Here is a 17,216-nt window from a genome sequence, read left to right as displayed (position 1 = left end):
AAAAAAAAAAAAAAGAAAGAAAGAAAAATGAAGAAGACGCTGGGACAGGCCAGTGTGGACCAGGCTTTGTGCACATATGAGGCCCAGGGCAGTTGACTGGAAAGAGAACGCAGAGTAGGGCGGAGAAGGTAATGTTAGTGTTTAGACTTTTGCCGGGGAAATGGTGGCCTTCTGGAAGCTCTGGAATGCACGATGGTGGCAGCCAAGTGGCACTGCGGTCCAGTGAGAGCTGCAGAGAACAGTAGGGTGTGTGCTGTGGGTTCCATCCCTAGAGAGCACCAGAGGGGACCAGACGCTAGGTGCTGGACACCTGTCCCTTTGGTCAGCTCAGTTTCCTTTACAGCAGCTCAAACACAACCCCGCAAGGCCTCTTCCCTCACCAAGCACTCCTTTCCTTGTGCGCTCATACCCGGCCCCTCCAACAGCCCCCTGTAGAGACAGAAATGAGGACTCTACTCTCGCACAACTACAACTGGTGTGGCTGGACATTTCTAAACATTTGGGGAGTAAGCGTTTGGTCATACAGCAATCTCACATGCCCAAGAAAAACGACACCACGAAACAGTTGCCACCGCTGACTGCAGAACCAGCAACACCTACCGACCACTGGCTTCCATATCCGTCCTTCCAGACGATACACAGGGACCACTTCTTGAAGTGTTGGGCATGCCGACACCTACCAGTAAGTTGCTCTTATTTTATTCAAGATGCTGGCACTTGTTTAAGTGTGAGACAACAGCAGGCCACCCCGCATCTCAGAAACAATAAGCACCACACAGAGGTGTGAGAGACCCACAGAGAGTGCAGCACACAGACACAAGGGAGGCGTGTGCACCGACTGCTTGCCGATGCGATTTCACAGGATCTTTAAGATGCCAAGGTCACACAGCCTGGCTGACCTGGACCCTGTCTTAGATGAATCAAGGAAATGGAACTAAACGGGGATGACGTCCCACTGAAGCCAAATGTGCACAGGGGTGTTTATGATGATGTCTGTGGTACTCAGCGGTTCTGAATGTGGTTCAGGGGAATGTGGTTCAGTGAGGCCCTGGGTTTGGTTCCCAGCACTAAGACAAGGGTTTCTCTTGAGTTTTAAGTTAGAAAACCACTTCTGAGGTTGCCTATGCAGAGCAAACCTGAAGACCTTCACAGGTCGCTCGAAGGTAGGAGCCTACAGCTTCCTGTCTCTTCAGTTCTGCTCCTCCATAATCTGTAATTGTAATTATAGACTATGATTATAATCTATAAATGTCCACAGAACCTCCGACATTTTGTGGCTCACAGAGAGATAACAGCTCTGTCCACCAGGTGGCAGCCCAACACTAACCATGTCATCTAAGCGCTCTCCAAAGCAAAAGCCACACCCGCCATGGACTCTGGTGTGGTGCTGTGCAGTGTAGGGGAGCTCTGAGCTCTCTTATGACTTGGAAAAAATGGGGTTTGAGCCAATCCTGTGAATTCTGTGAGCACAACATAGACTAAAACCTCTCACATAATGAAAAAGACACGTCCAATTCTGCAGAACACTTTAAAACGCTAATAAATAGAACCACCAGAGCCGGAGACATGCCTCAGAGGCTAAGCGTACTGGTTACTGCTCTTCCACAGGTCCCAATTTCAATTCCCAGTAACCACAGTTGGCTCACAACCACCTGTAATAGGGTATGATTTCCTCTTCTGGTGTTCATAGAAACAGCACTCACCCATGTCAAATAAATCGATCTTAAAGAAATTGTTAAAAACACAATAAAGAAAAAGAAAGGGGAGGGGTGGGTAGAGGTGCAGAGATTGGTGGGAGTGAAACAGCTTCACAGTGAAGCCTCCCTAAGGACCAAAGAGGCCCGACTGGAGTGTGTGGTGATTGGTCAAGCCTAGATTTCTTGGCATCAAGCTAGGTCTCGTCTCTGGGCATTTCTGCCTCAGTTACTTGGTTACAGCAGAGAACAGGATTTGCCTGTGGGTGGAGACATGTCCACTTAAGAGTTACCCCAGTGCTGAGGGGTAAGGCCTGGGTTGAGGACCACCCCTAGGAAGCTGGGGCCACCTGAAGATAATGTACTTCTCTTTCAGGAATCCTCACCCACGTGTATAGCCCCTACTCGCTGCCAGAAGGTAAGGCTCAGCAGGGTCTCAACTCAAAAAGGCATTAACGGCCCCTTCTCCTCCTGAGTCAGATGCTGGAGAGAGGCGAGGCAACTTTTTAAACTCTGGCACATTGGGCCTCCTAATTTCATTCTGCAGCTCCCCTTCCTACCAGTGGCTGCCTGTCTCTGAGTCCCACATTTGTGTCAGCATCTCTCAAGCAGCGTGTCCTTTTTCCTTCCTCGACCTTCCTGGGCACCTGGCAGAATCCCAGCTAGTCCACAGCTGGGCTTTTCTTTTCAACTCAAATAAATTATCCTCCAACTTCGTTGTCTGACTCTACTCTTAAGTCCTTTTACTAATGACAGTAAGAACCTCAGGAAGGATCCAGATTTTTCCAGTCATCCTAGGGTGGAAAAAGAACCCACTGCTGCACACCAGACAGCATCGGCTACATCCAACATTGACGAGGGGGAATCTGAAAAATGCCATCTGCTTCCTCCTCTCCATCCCCACACAGAGGACAGTCGCTCACCTGCTGTTAGATATGCGTAGTAGCACTGGGACCATCTGGACTCGTTCTTCAGCCTCTCAAAGGAATCAAATGCATCCTTGAAGTTGAGTTCAATCATGCTGCACCAGCCTACAAAAGGAGCACATTCAGCGTGCTACCCCGTGACCACGAGCTGTACACCATTCTCAGACAGTGAACAGGGCATGCTACCGGAAGAGCTTAGACCAACACAGTAGGGCAGCGAGCTCAGTACACCTGCCCTAAGGTACTGAGCTCAGTACACCAGCTCTAAGGTAGTGAGCTCAGTACACCTGCCCTAAGGTACTGAGCTCAGTACACCAGCTCTAAGGTAGTGAGCTCAGTACACCTGCCCTAAGGTACTGAGCTCAGTACACCAGCTCTAAGGTACTGAGCTCAGTACACCTGCCCTAAGGTACTGAGCTCAATATACCAGCTCTAAGGTACTGAGCTCAGTACACTAGCTCTAAGGCATTTCTCTGTTGGATTATACACCATCTCCTCACTGAACCATAACAGGCATCACCATAGTATTACTTGTTGGATAATTCCCAATCTTTTCTCTCGTGCTTTCCTTTAGATGTGTGCACAGGAGGCGAGTGACAGGGGAGCTAGGGCCTGACTGGCAGGTGTCATCTGCTGCTGCTTTTCTTCCCTGTCCTCTGCAGCTGTGCTCACAGCTCACTTGGTTCCCACCAATCCATCATTTTTAGTCCTTTGCCCTCATCTCTCATCTGTGACACATCAGGCCAAAATACAGTGTTTTGTTTAGAAAGTATTCCAAGCCCAAAGTTGTATTTACTCTTCTCAGCAAATGGAGAGATGGTTCCATAAAGGATTCTGAAATCTCTAAAGTGCCCAGGTCAGAGCTGAGTGTAGGCAGCCAGCAGAGCTGCTCTCAGTAACAACCTAGGCGAAGGAGAGGATCCCAGGCAGACACACTCTCCCAGTGTCCATGTCCCCATAAGACAGAGCATCTGACTGACCAGAGAAGGCCTTTCACTTGCCAACGACCTGGTTCCACCTGGATGTGACCGCTGGCTCTGCAAAGGAGGCCCTGTGCCTTAGTTTGCCTTCTCTTCTGGGACACAATGGCTCAAAACAACTTGGTTAGAATCATGTAAGGACTGTGTTTCCTTTTATGCTTATCCCTAAGCGTGTGACTTTGGGATGGTGTAACTGGGTCCTTGTGGAAGAACAGATGTGCTAAGTTCTGTCTGGGCCCCATTCCTAAGTACCAAGTCCCTCCTGTTTTCACACATGGGTGAGCTTTAGAAACCTCAAAGCTACATGTCCAACTGTGTGAAGGAGGCTGGCGATGGAGCCTGTTCCTCAGGGTCTGTGCACCGGTGCTGTGTATTTTTAGGTGTGGTTTACACAAAAGGTCTCTCAAGTTGGGGAGGAAAGTGTTCACTTGACTTATAGGTCCCGATCACAGCCCATCACTGAGGATAGCCAGGGCAGGGCCCTGTAGACAGGAACTAGAGCAGAGGCCAGGGAGGAATACTCTTACTGGCTTGCCCACAATGGGCTGGGCCTTCCTACACCAACCATTAGCCAAAAAAAATGCCCCCGCAGACTTGCCTACAAGCTGATCTCTATTGATCCTTCTTCCCAGACCACCGTAGTGGCTTCGGTCAAGTTGACCGAAAAAAAAGTCTAATTAAAACACAGTCCCTTTATTGGACATGAGTGGCTCAGACGGTTTCAAAACACACCTAAGGTCCGGAAACAGACGGCTAAAAGAAGCAGGCTCCAGCTTCCTCCTAGGCAGTACTTTTCAAGAGCCTTGAGCCTTGAATTTTAATATGCACCAGAGTATCCCACACTACACTGTCTGCTGTCTCCAAACCAAGGACGGTAGCAAGGAAAAGTGAGCACAGGAGAGATGAGCCTTGGTGTGAGAGTCAGGGTGACCAGATCCTCAGTATACAGCGCAGTGTCTGCCTTCCCACAAGGAGAGAAGATGCCCGCTTGTAGCTTGTAGGGGTTGGCCTGATGCTGCCTGCATTCTAATGCTCTAATGCTAATACTGGGCCCTGGAGACTGGCAGCACATAGCTAAGTGACCCTGCCCCAAGTTATTTCTGATTGGGAAATAAAGATGCCAATAGCCAATAGCGGGGTAGAAGAGACATAGATGGGGTTTAGGTTTCATGGGCTTGGGGTGGGCGGAGGATCATGAGGGGAAGAATGCACAGGAGGAGGAAGGAGAAGCTGCCATGAGTAGGTGAGTCATAGACATGGCCCTGAGGGCTGGCCGGTTGGAGTTATGAGCAGCCCAGATGAAACACACTAAGTAGTAAGTAATAACGTAGAGTACCACTAGGAGAGTGGACTCTAACAGCATGGAGGGCGGGCAGCTTGCAGCTCTCGTGCTGATCCCGGCTTACTGTAAATGTAACACCAGGGCCAGTACAAGTCTCACAGTTACCGATTTCATACAGACAGACATGGATTCTCATAGTTACCGATTTCATACAGACACACATGCTGGATCTCTCTCTGGTCTACAGCCAGTTCCAGAGCAGTGTGGAAGGAAGTCAAGGCACTGTTGATTTGACACTGAGGAGAAAAAGAAAAGCAGGATGACTGGTTATGACCCAGCCTTGCATCACCATCATCAACCATGACTAGCTTTTTCCTGAGCCCCGATTTTCAATAGACCAAGCAAGCAGTACAGGAGAGCTGCTTTAAGGGTTGCTAACAAAACGTGCCACTTTGCTTTATGAAGTTAACCTCAGCACATTAACTCCTTAAAAAAAAAACTGTTTCTACTTATTTTGTGTGTGTGCACATACAGGACACACCCGCCACCCGCTGAGGTCAGAGGACAGTGTGTGGGAGTGGCTTCACACCTTCCACGATGTCCCCAGGGATGGAACTCACTGCAGGCTGGGGTGCACGTGCCTTAGCCCTCCAGCAGCCCATCAGTCCCTTTTTCTTTCCGGTTTTTATTTTGTGATACAGGGTCCCTGTGGTGGTTTGAATAAAAGTGGTCCCCAGAGACTCTCGGGGCGTGGCATTATTGGAGGTGTGGCCTCGTTGGAGGAAGCGTGACACCAGGGGGTGGACTTTGAGGTTTCAGAAGCTCAAGCTAGGCCCAGTGGTTCTCTCTTTCTGCTGCCTGTGGGTCCCCATGTAAACGCTCAGCTCCTCCAGCACCACGGCTGCCTGTGAGCTGCCATGCTTCCTGCCCCAACGACAATGGGCTCTGACCTATAAGCCAGCCCCAATTAAATGTTTTCTTTTATAAGAGTTGGCATGGTCCCCACGGAAATAGAAAACCTAACAAGGCAGTCCCACTGTGGTCCACACTGGCTTCAACCCCATGATCCTGACTCCAGCTGCCCTTTCCAGTAGCTGAGACTGCAGGTGTGCACCTCAAGGCCTGGCTTAGGCAGTGACTTTTCCAGTGAGGGCCCAGCTCACCACATTTTACCCACATTAGTCTCTCTACATTCATGTATGTAGACTTCATTGTATTATAACTGGCTGCCAATCTAGTTCATTGTAACCAGGCACATTCCATAGGCCCAAAGGCCATATCCTGTCTTCTGGTGAATATTCAGTTGTAGTCCAGAAGGAATAACCATCGAAGCCACTGTCATTACGCCTTGCCCTATCTGGTCCCTCCATCCCACTGGAACGATGGATGATTAGATTCTAAACTGAACAGTGGGGTACACTTGCTTCTGGTCACTGGTGTCATCTGTCACACTCAGATCTCTCTGAGGCTCCAGATTTCACTTGCAGTGTATGCATCTGCCCACTGCTGTGCAGAACCCACCAGCCGCCAGACGTCAGTTTCACATATCTCTGGTTCTAGAGCTCTCCCTGTTTGGTTCTGGACCCCAGGACAAGGGACTGAGGTGAATATTTTACAGAGAGGCAGACCTGGCCACCAGTTCTTCCAGCATCCCTCAGTCCCTACCTGGCATACCCTGTCCCCAACCTTCAACTTGCCCACCCAGGAACAGCTTCCCAGTAAACCTGCCTTGGTATAATCTAATCTGGCTTGAGTTGGCTCATTTCACCAGTGGAGAGATAACCTGTCACTTCCCTCCCCAAACCCACTGTTCCACTTTCTGTGGTCCCAGTGGCCGGTGGTCAACTGCTGTCTAAACACAGAATACAGAATGGGCAGACACCTTGAGAGGTGCAAGGCTACACTGCTGTGGGTCTGGTCTGATGCTGCAAGCATGATATCAATGTGGTCCCCATGTGAGACAGTGAGGGACCCTATCCCTGCTTGGTTCTGATTGGTGAATAAAGTTGCCAGTGGCCAAGGCTGGGCCGGGAGACAGAGGCGGGACTTTAGGATTCCTGGGCAAGGAGCTGAGGAGGGAGCAGGAAGAGGAGAGCTGCCATGCCGGGGGTGGGGGGTGGGGGGTGGGGGGTGGGGGAGTGGGGTGGTAGGGGGGGTGGGAGGGTGGGGGAGTGGGGGGTGGGGGGGTGGGGGGTGGGGGTGGAAAGGAGTAGAGGCTAGAGCCTGAGCTGCGCCAGACAGAGAACACAGCCCTCATGGAGGTCTGGGGAACTCAGCCCAAGAGGGATGCAGGTCTGGGACTGGGGCAGCCAAAATGGAATATAGGCTTTAGTAAGTAATACCTCAGGAATATCAGACGGGAGTGTGTTAGCCACGTGGAGGTTTGGAAGCAGCCCAGCCCTTGAACTGTTCAAGACATATTAAAATATAAAAGCGCTCTCTCTTTCCTTCCTCCCTCCCTCTCTCTTCCTCCCTCCCCCCATCTCCCTCCCCCCTCCCTCTCTCTCTTTGTCTCTCTCGTTCTCCCGCCCCCCCCCGCCCCGTGTGTGTGTGTGTGTGTGTGTGTGTGTGTGTGTGTGTGTGTGTGTGTGTGTGTCTGTCATTCAGTAACCCAGAATGTTGGGCCGGGTAGTGAGGAGGACTGCCGCCACCACTGGGACAACCTGAGTAGTTATTTGAATTCAGCAGCACCACCACATCACTGTCATTTTTACCACAGAGTATGGCTGACCCGACTTTTGTTCTTTGCCTAATGTATACATTAATTGTGGCCTGAGTAAGTAAGCATAGGCAAAGTGTAGATCTAGCATTTGGCTCTCTCTGTGGTTTCAGTGGTCACTGAGGGTCTTGGAACACATGGCCATGTATAGTGGGAACCACTGTACGTCTGATTTTTCTTTCCATTAAAAATTTCTTTCTATGTTTGCTAACCTCAGACTAAGGATGTAATAAGAACTCTCAAAAAGCATCAAAGAGTCAGAAATGTCCAGACTCATTAAAGAGGCAGGAAGCGCCTTTCTATCAGGCATCTACAAAAGGCCCTGCCCCCGGGAACCCCAAGGCTAGCTCTGTGGGTGGTGGCTCTGCACATTCCTTTCTTGCTCCAGATGGCCTGAGGCCCCCACCCACTCACCCTCTCCTGCTACCATGACAGGGCTGTGTCTTCTTCCCCAGCCCTTCTTGTCTGTGCCTGCTGTTTGCCGCTTCTCCTGCATCCCAAGGTCTTCCCTCCAAGGCAGCCAGGCACAGACAACAGAAGAGTCCTGGGAGAGGTCTGCAGAAGGCCCCAAGGTCACTGAGCCTGTGACTCGGGAAGTCTGTGGGCTCAATGGTTCATTCACAGATATTCGGCCTGACAGATAACTGCCCTTGAGTGGCACACCATTTTGTTGTCAGAAGAACTCTAGCTGTGACCTTCAAACCCTCAGTGAACGCTGGCCAGAAGCCACAGAGACTTTTCACTTTGTCACTCTGCCTGTGCTTAAATGATGTACCTTGTACTGGAGGGGACATCAAGACAATGTGACCACTGGGGACTCATGCCACAGGTAAGACACCAACTTTGTAACAAAACCCTTTCACGAAGGGTGTGCACGGGTGTGCACAGGTGAGTGTGAAGGCAAGTGTGTGAGGGAGTGCCTGCCTCCAACTGTCCCTCTGTCCACAGTTCTTTCCTCTCCTCACTCCCACAGCACTGTGAACTCTGCTAGTTGCCCAATTAAGGACATGGTGCATTCGCACACAGGATAATTCTGAGTGGGTCACTGCGACCAAGCTGTCTCCAGCTGCATGTTTAGTGCAAAGCTACATTGGTCTCCGGAGGACAGAACGGCACCCAGGCAGCAATGGGGTCTAGACCTAGATAACACAGTCAAAATAAGACTTCTGATATGGAGAAAGGAGGATGGAAGCCAAGAAATAGCACTGACATCACACTGTAGCTCTTGCTGCTTCCCAAGCCTCTCCAGGATGGGCACACATTGGTATTTTCAAACAACTTCGTCAAGCAACCCGTATTTAAATTCTGATTTGATTACCTGCTAAGTAGGCTTTCTTGAGTGACAGCAAATGTAGATTAAGTCTGAGAGCAGGGAGATGATCACCTGCACCTATTGGAGGGGTGGCTTCAGACAGAAATTAGAAGGATGTGGCACAAGCCCAGGAATGCTGGTAACTGCTGTATATAGAAGAGTCAAGGAACGGTTTGTTTCTAGAGCCTCAAAGGGGTGAGACCCTGCAGACACCCTGCTTTGTTTAGCTCAGTGTGGGAGAGAATACAATGTAGAAAATGCTTCAAACTGAATAAATAAATATAGCACTGTACAGAAGGTGGCTGTCCAGGTCCTGGAGGCAGGAGAACGGATCCATGGACTAAGCTAGACAAGGGTGAACTGCCATCAACCCGAGTAGACTTAGTCTTTAAAAAGAACGTGTAGCACAGCACGAATCCCTTAGGTAATGCTCTGGCTATTTCTTCTGTTGGGTTTACAATGCCAACCTGGTTTACCCAGTGCACAAGATGGCAGCTAAAAACAAAATGGCTGCTGACATGTCAAGCTGGGTCTCCACCCTCACTGAGAGGGCTTTGAGATATCTGGCCTGCAGACTGTCACACACACTTGGGAAACAAAGGCCATTCACCTGTAAAAGTTACAAGTGTGAAGACTGTGACCTCTCTTTCTCATCCGAGAAACAACTTGAAGATCCTACATGGTATGTGTGTGCTTAAAATTCCCTCCCCAAAAGCCAATGTAATTTCTAAATAAGCCTGAGCTCTACCATAATAATTTCTTTAGGAATTTGCTTAAACAGCAGAAATATATTACCCCTTATTTTTCACTAAAATAATTTAAAACAAGGAAATAATTTATGGTGGGTTTTACAGTGAATTAAAATACCTACCACAGCACAGGGGATGGAGAATTATTCTCAACTGGAGACGAGTCTCACAGCTGAATTTTACAATAAACTGTAACACACATAATTGGGCCAGAAGAGTTCACACGAAGAAGGCTGGCGTAGGAGCCGCAGTGCTGAGTAAGACCGCGCCTTCTGTCTTTATTACAGATTTCTTTATGCTCACCTCACTGTATGAATGTTCTGCCTAAACGTGTCTGTTCACCACATGTGTGCAGTGACCCCACAGGCTGCAGAGATGCCAGGTCCACTGCCATGAGCCACCATGTGCGTGCTGGGAATCAAATCCAGAATGGTAAGCACTCTTAACCACTGCAGCCCAACACTGCACTAAAAAAATTGTGTTGCAAAAAACATCTGAAGGCATATCCCAATTGGTAGTGTCTGCCTGCCATGCATGAAGGCCTGGGTCCCACCCCCAGAACGCCATAAACCAAGCTTTGGTGGCACACATCTCTAATTTTTGCACTCAGAAGGGAGAGGCAGGAGACTCCCCAAAATTCAAGGCCATTCTGTTATACCGCCAGTTCCAGGCCAGCCTGGGCTACGTTTTTATCTTAAAACAACAGCAACAAAGACTCTGGGACAAATATTGGCGGCCTACACTAGTAGACAGAAAAACAAACGGAAATGGAAACAAAGGACAACACGGACTGCTGAGTCTGTTCTCAAGGTAATAGACAGCAAGTGGGGCAGGGCCATTACCAGGCAGCACCGTGGACAGCAGCCGCCGTGCTCCGGGTGCCCAGAGCACAGTTCCAGTTATTCCGGCCTCTGCCTTTCTCCTGGGTGTCCCAGGGGACCCAGCAGGTCTGTGCTCCTGGCTGCTATGCTCTGGGGAGGGGACGGACGGGTCTTGAATACAGCAGGCCAGGGTCTACCGTCAAGCTAGCTCTTCAAACCCCACGTTCTCACCCCCACCCCACCTCCGCTGTTCTCCCGTGGCTCTTCCACTGAGACAACCAAGTCATAGGACAATGGCTCTCTTCTCAGGCTGTGAGCATCAGTTCAATTACTGAGAGTCAGCAAGGCAAGGGCTCGGGCCTGCCTTGGTCTGGACTTTAATGATGGCTGGCGTTACCAAGCTGTGCCGACAGAAATGGCTTGCTGCAGGGTTATATTATGCCATTTTCACCAAAAAAGGGAAAGGAACTTTTGATTTTTAATTTTATGGCTTTGAAAAATCCACATTAGGTAGCCTTGGACTAAAAATGGCTTTATGAGTTATTTCCTCAATACAAGAAACGCTAGGGAGTGATTTCTCAAGGCTGAGCAATGAGTGGCTGTTTGTTATAAGCCTTACCGGCTCACACAATAGCATTTAAAATGCTGTATTAAGTGGGGTGTGGTGGTGAACACCTTGAATCCCAGCTCTTGGGAGACACAGACAGGTAGATCATCTCTGAGTTACAGGCCAACCACCATGCCTGGCCTGTAACTTAGTTTCTTAGTATATGTACCTATGTGTGGCGTGTGTGCATGTGTGCAGATGTGGGCAGAGGAAGGCAGCAGATCTGCAAATGTGGAGCTACAGGTAGTCATGAGCCACCAACATGGCTTCTGGGGACCAATCCAGACCTCTGAGCAGCAAGGTCTCTTAGCTTGTTTCTGGCCCAGACTCTTGTTTTTATGGTGGGATTTAAACTTTACGTGTTACCTGTGAGTCGCTCAGACAGATGTATTAAGAACAGATTCAAGGCAAGAAGGGCGAGAGCAGGGCTCATTAGGAAAGTACTGTAGCCTCTAGGAGACTGACAGTAGTGAAGTTCCTCAGACATTAGTATAATTCTACAAGGACGTTACATCCAATGCAAACAGTGTTTGGGCAAGGGAGAGACTGTGGTGGACCTGTAGCCACCAGCTGCTTGTCAGGTCTGTAGACATCCTGACAAGGATCTTCAACCAATAACAGCGACACTCTTGGTGGCATGTGAATGCACAGATGAGAATTCTCATCTGTTTCTTATGAGCTTCTGACTCCTGCCATGTTCTCCAATGAAGAGAAAGCACTGAGAAGAACAGGAGAATTCAAGGACATTCTGAGGCTGGGTAACAGGGATGAAATCGGTGGACAATATCACTCCACAGCTGGTCCCACATTCTTCAGCATCAGAGCCACCTTGGCCTTCCTCAGCCTGTGCCTGGACAGGTGGCAAACACACCCAGTGCATCAGCAGGACAACACTGTATTGGAGGCCATATGGACTTGAAGACTGAACCACTGAAACGGACCAGCTCTGTCGGCCTCAGGCTCTAAGCTCCCCTCACTCAGGGCACATCTGGGTACTAGCTGCTCTCTCCCTGACCTCGTGGTGACTGCCCACCCACTTGTCTCTGTCCTTTGAGTTCCAGTCATGATTGACCCTGTCACACATTTGTACTGTTTTTCTGTGGACAGGGGATATTTCTCATGACATCCTTGAACGGGTCTATGACATCAAAGGTACTAAGCACCTGGCTGTGTGTGGAAAACAGCTAGAGCAGTCAGTTCTTTGGTCTCTACCTGGGTAAGTACAAAGCCCCTTGGAAAAGAAGTCACCAAATTGTCCACTAACAGAAGTGGAGCCAAAGTGGGCATCGTATACAGGATTCCCTTGTTCTTGCAACAGTCAAGCGTGTGACTTGGGGAGCATGTGTGACAGAGAATGCTTCCTCCTGGGACTCACAACTCAACTCAAGTAGAAGAGGACACCAATGAGTCCAAATGTGACACCACACACTCAATGCTTTTGCTTGCCTGTGTGATGGTGCTGACGGCTGGCATCTGCTGGGACAGTCGTCTTCACACAGATAAGCACATGGGATCACTGCAGGCCAGCAGTCAGCCAAGAGCTCGGCAGGTAAAAGCACTTGCCTTGGCAGTTCGGCCAAGTCTACAAGTGTACACTCTGACCACCACATGTGTGTTATGGCAGGTATGTGTGCACGCACACACATGCACACACACACAATCTCACACGCTCACATACACACGCTCACGTATGCACACAATAACAACAACGTAAACTAATCTAGACAAGGCCAAGATTAGGAGCTACATACACCCTGCCCACGTCCTTGCAGACTACCCCAATCAGCACTTTCTCCATACACCAGAATGCTTTTTTTGACATAATGGAGAAAAGGTAAAAATTGGAAAAAAAGTGTTTCATGTTAAAGATGACATCAAAGAATTAAAAACAACTGGCAGGAGAACACCAAGAGAATGGGGAAAGTTAGCTCAGGAGATGAAGAAATCATGAATACACTGGTTTATGAACGAAGCTACAGCAGCACTCAGAAGATTGGGATTCAAGATGAGCAAGTAGACAGAGAATAGAGATCAAACATGAGCAGAGATGGGACTGAAAGAAACTGACCTAGGGCATAATCAGGAAAGTGACCTCAAAGTGGTCCCTGCGTAACGGCACCATGAAAGAATGTCATCAGGGGGCTGGCTAAGGACCTGTGTAAACTCACAGTTGCACAAGCATCACCTCCTCAATGTAGACCATTTTCCTCACCTTCCTCTTGAACGTCAGTAACCACACACCCTCAGTGATCTTCTAACTGCATTCCCTGGACCAGCACGGACCAGCACAGACCAGCACGGACCACTGGCAGCACATCCAGACTCCTACACACGTCATTCCTCTCTAGTGCTAGATGACAGGCTAGGATGGATCTATCATGTGCTTTTCCTATCTCTTGCTGGCAGACACTGGCCTCCACTCTACCTTTTTACTATTAAGGATAATAAGGAATATGGAATTTATATTTTCATTTCTCATGAGTATGCCAAGAACCGCTGAACACTTTGAGGACATGTTCAGATACTTTTCAGAGTAGCTGTCCCACTTTGCATCACCACCAGCCATGAGCGAGGGTTCCAGTTTCCCCACAGCCCCATGTTTCTTGCTGTTTCTTGCAGTGTTGCTACACATAGCCAGGTAGGTGTGAAGTCCTCCCTCTCACAGGATTTGATGGACAGTTTTAGTGACTTTCAAGACCAAGTATCTTTATAGACTTATCTGCCCTTTGCAGCTTGACAAGTGTTCACTGTGGGCCAAGGAGAAGTGCTGAGTCTCCCAGTGAACCCACGCCAATCCCGAACTGGGTAATTTATCCTTTTATTCTTAATTTAAATACCATGTCTGGACACAGTCCTTCTCTGAATATGTAACTTACAAAGTCCTTCTCCTAGTCTAGGCTGTCACTTCATTCCCTCAGTGTTTAGAACACTAGTGCTTCACTGGGCTGCAATTCAACCACCTTTTTTTTGTGGTCTCCGTATTATTTTTGGTGTCATATATAAACCACTGCCTAAGCCAAGAGGTGTGTGATTTTAGATTCTGCATTTAAAGCTGCCTGTCTGTGAGTGAATTTTATGTAGGAGATGAAATAGCTGTCCAGTGAAATTCTTTCACCCGTGTATTTGGTGGTTGTAGCACCAACTGCTGAAGACATTTTTTTGTTTATTTGGCCATTGGTCTTAGTGCCCTTGTCAAAAGTCAACTGACCATAAAGAGGAGGCTTCTTTCTCATTGATCCTTATGTTGACTCTTACATCAGTGCCACACCATCTTGATTACTCTGCAGAAAGTCTTCCAACTTTGATCTTCTTTTTCCAGACTGTTCTGGCTACCCTGGTTCCCTTAATTTAGGTCAGCTTGTCTGCATCTGCAGAAGGGCACTGCTGTAGTTTTTTTGTGTGTGTGCAATAGAGGGGACAGAGCCCAGGCCATCACATACACACCCCGCTGTTGAGAGACACCCCAGTCTTCAAGCTGCAGTTTTAGGCCTGTACTGGGACTCTGCTCAGGGTCTGACGGTAATTAAAAGAACAGCCTTGACAGGGCTGGGTCTTCTAACACATGCAACCCTTTATCTTCAAACTGTTTCACCCTGCGGGTGAAACACTACGCTAGGGGTGTAGGAGAGGCAGAAGAGAAGTGACCTGGAGACTTGGCTGACTTGATAAAGTGCTTGCCGCATAACCAGAAGGATCTGAGTTCAATCAGCAGCAACGGTGTAAAAGCCAGATGTGGCTGGCCAAGCCTGTAACCCAAATACTCAGGAGGTATAGACGAGAGGAGCCCGGAAGCTCACTGGCCAGCCAGCCTAGCTCAGTCTGAGCTCCAGGTTCGGTGAGAGACTATTTCAAAACAGGTGGTGGTGTTGAGGTAGACCGACATCAGCTTCTGGCTCCATCTATGTCCCTATGCATTCCCTGGCACCACAGACAGACAGGCAGACAGGCAGACAGGAACACACACACACACACACACAGACACACACACACACACACACACATAGAGACACACACACAGAAACAGACACACAGACACACACACACACACACACACACACACACATAGAGACACACACACAGACACACACACAGAAACAGACACACACACACCAGCAGCAGCAGCAGCAGGAGGGTACAAAATATTGTTGCCACAGAATTGCATGGGCTTTTGTCTAGCTTTTCCACATGACATCATCTCATTTCACCCACATGTACAAATTACCACAGTGGAGAGCGGCCGGAGGCATGTGGTCTAAATAGAATTTCTCTTCTGTAACAAGAATTACACAGCAGTTCTAACAACACCTCAAGTTATAACCTATAGACACTCAAGAAAAAGAAAAAGAAAGAAAGAAAACTACTACGCTAAGTCACTTAAGTGGCAGCACTCACTGTCACCACAGCACTGGGAAGCAACAGACAATGTACCAGCAATAAGGGCTGATCAACCAGAAATGACAGAGTACTAACACAAGGGACGTGCAATAGTCTTTCTACATGCTGGTCATTTCTAAAGACTATGTCAACACATGAACATCAGGTTTGTATGTGAAATGCATGAAACTCCATGTGTGCATGCATGTTACAGGCTACAAATGACCTAAATAAATAGATTAGATTAATCATAATTGGGGTGTTATTTTTTTAATCTTAAAATTTTATTAGTTTTGTTATCTTAAAATAAAGTTGTGTGAAGCTGGGCAGTGGTGCCACACACTTGGGAAGCAGAGGCAGAAGCATCTCTGTGATTGTGAGGCCAGCCTGGTCCACAGAGCAAGTTCCAGGGCAGTAGTGGTGCTCACAGAGAAGGCCTATCTCGAAAAACAAAATAAATAAAAATAAAGTAAAAATTAAATTAAATGTGTGTGTGCGTGCGTGCGTGCGTGCGTGTGTGTGTGTGTGTGTGTGTGTGTGTGAATGTGCATCGTGTGTCTGTGTCTGTGTATAACAAGGGGAGCTGCTTGACACAAGTAGCGCACGGTAGGACACACCGTAACGACTGACGGGCTCAGCGCTGACACTGCTGTGTGGTGAGATGGCTGTAACGACTGACTGGCTCAGCGCTGACACTGCCGTGCGGTGAGACACTGTAACGACTGACTGGCTCAGCGCTGGCACTGCCGTGTAGTGAGACACTGTAACGACTGACTGGCTCAGCGCTGACACTGCTGTGCGGTGAGATGGCTGTAACGACTGACGGGCTCAGCGCTGGCACTACCGTGCGGTGAGACGGCAACACCACTATCAGGGCATCCGACAGTGCATGCTGACTCTGCCCTAGCACCACAGTGGATGCAGCAAACACAAGCCCGTCCTCTAGGCATGCTTAGGAAGCCCAGAGATGGAGGCCAGCTCTCCAGCTTGTCCAGCGGGGGTAAAGAAAGCAGCAAACACACCTTATTTAAACAACGTGGGTTACTGTTATCCTCTCATGACAGTGAATTTTAGTTTTCTTTAAACCACACAATATGCTCTCATCTCACTTGGATCCCAGGACAGATGTGTCTACCCACCTCCCCCACATCAGATGAGATCAATAACACTTCCTGTATGTCTAAGAATAAATGGTTGTCCTGTTTTTTCCTTAAGGTAATTAAGGGAAGTATACATAGGCTGGGGGACAGATGACAAGCAATGACTTGGGGAATCAGCTCTCCTCCTGCATTGCCTCTTCCTGATCCTATAAATAACAACATTAGAGCATGATGACAGGGCATGCTGCTCACACGCAGGACGCAGGCTGCCCTTCAACAGAGGCTTCTGATAACGGCAGTGACTGAGGGCCTTCTGCCCTGGTCCCTGCTCCATGACCTCCACAGGTCTCTTCTTTTCCCGATCTGATGAATGAACCATGACAGGGATCTACACCCATTTTTCGGTCCCTACCACAATCATAAGCAAGTGGGCTAAACAAAAGCACTGACCTGGGGCAGCGCCAGGGTAAAATTAATTAAGTAAAACAGAAGCATGGCGTGAAAGTGCTGTAGCCACTGTTAACGGCCCTGCTTTCCTGCTTTCTGTTCTGCTGCTGTGCTACAGCACTCTGACTAAAAGCAGCCGCAGCGTGGGAAGGGCAGGGCTCATCAGGTCCACCCTTCCAGGTTACAGTCCATTACCGAGGGGCTC

At 48.8% G+C, this 17,216-nt stretch overlaps 1 protein-coding gene and 1 long non-coding RNA gene across 6 annotated transcripts in view; one reads left to right on the top strand and one right to left on the bottom strand.

Moving 5' to 3' along the window:
- Positions 1-17,216, bottom strand: part of Ttc39c (tetratricopeptide repeat domain 39C) — a 119,339-nt gene that overhangs the window by 10,060 nt on the left and 92,063 nt on the right. For 4 of the 5 annotated variants that reach the window (XR_015642458.1, NM_001077231.1, NM_001415714.1 and 1 more), the window contains 2 exon segments: positions 5,085-5,178; positions 2,618-2,725 (listed from right to left, as the gene is read on the bottom strand). Coding sequence is in view for 3 of the 5 variants with exons in the window: in NM_001077231.1 (NP_001070699.1) it covers positions 2,618-2,725; positions 5,085-5,178 (202 nt within the window). In the remaining 2 variants the exon portion in view is untranslated. 5 annotated transcript variants of the gene reach the window in all.
- Positions 8,218-15,420, top strand: LOC147999656 (uncharacterized). Its single transcript, XR_015642771.1, has 4 exons — positions 8,218-8,430; positions 9,950-10,094; positions 12,198-12,726; positions 15,069-15,420. It is a non-coding gene; the product is annotated as an uncharacterized LOC147999656 (long non-coding RNA).

This window comes from Rattus norvegicus, chromosome 18 (assembly GCF_021556685.1).
Source record: "Rattus norvegicus strain SHRSP/BbbUtx chromosome 18, alternate assembly SHRSP_T2T, whole genome shotgun sequence".
Classification (NCBI taxonomy): domain Eukaryota; kingdom Metazoa; phylum Chordata; class Mammalia; order Rodentia; family Muridae; genus Rattus; species Rattus norvegicus.
Note: the sequence above shows the minus strand (reverse complement) of the source record. Positions and strands in the feature narration are given on the sequence as shown.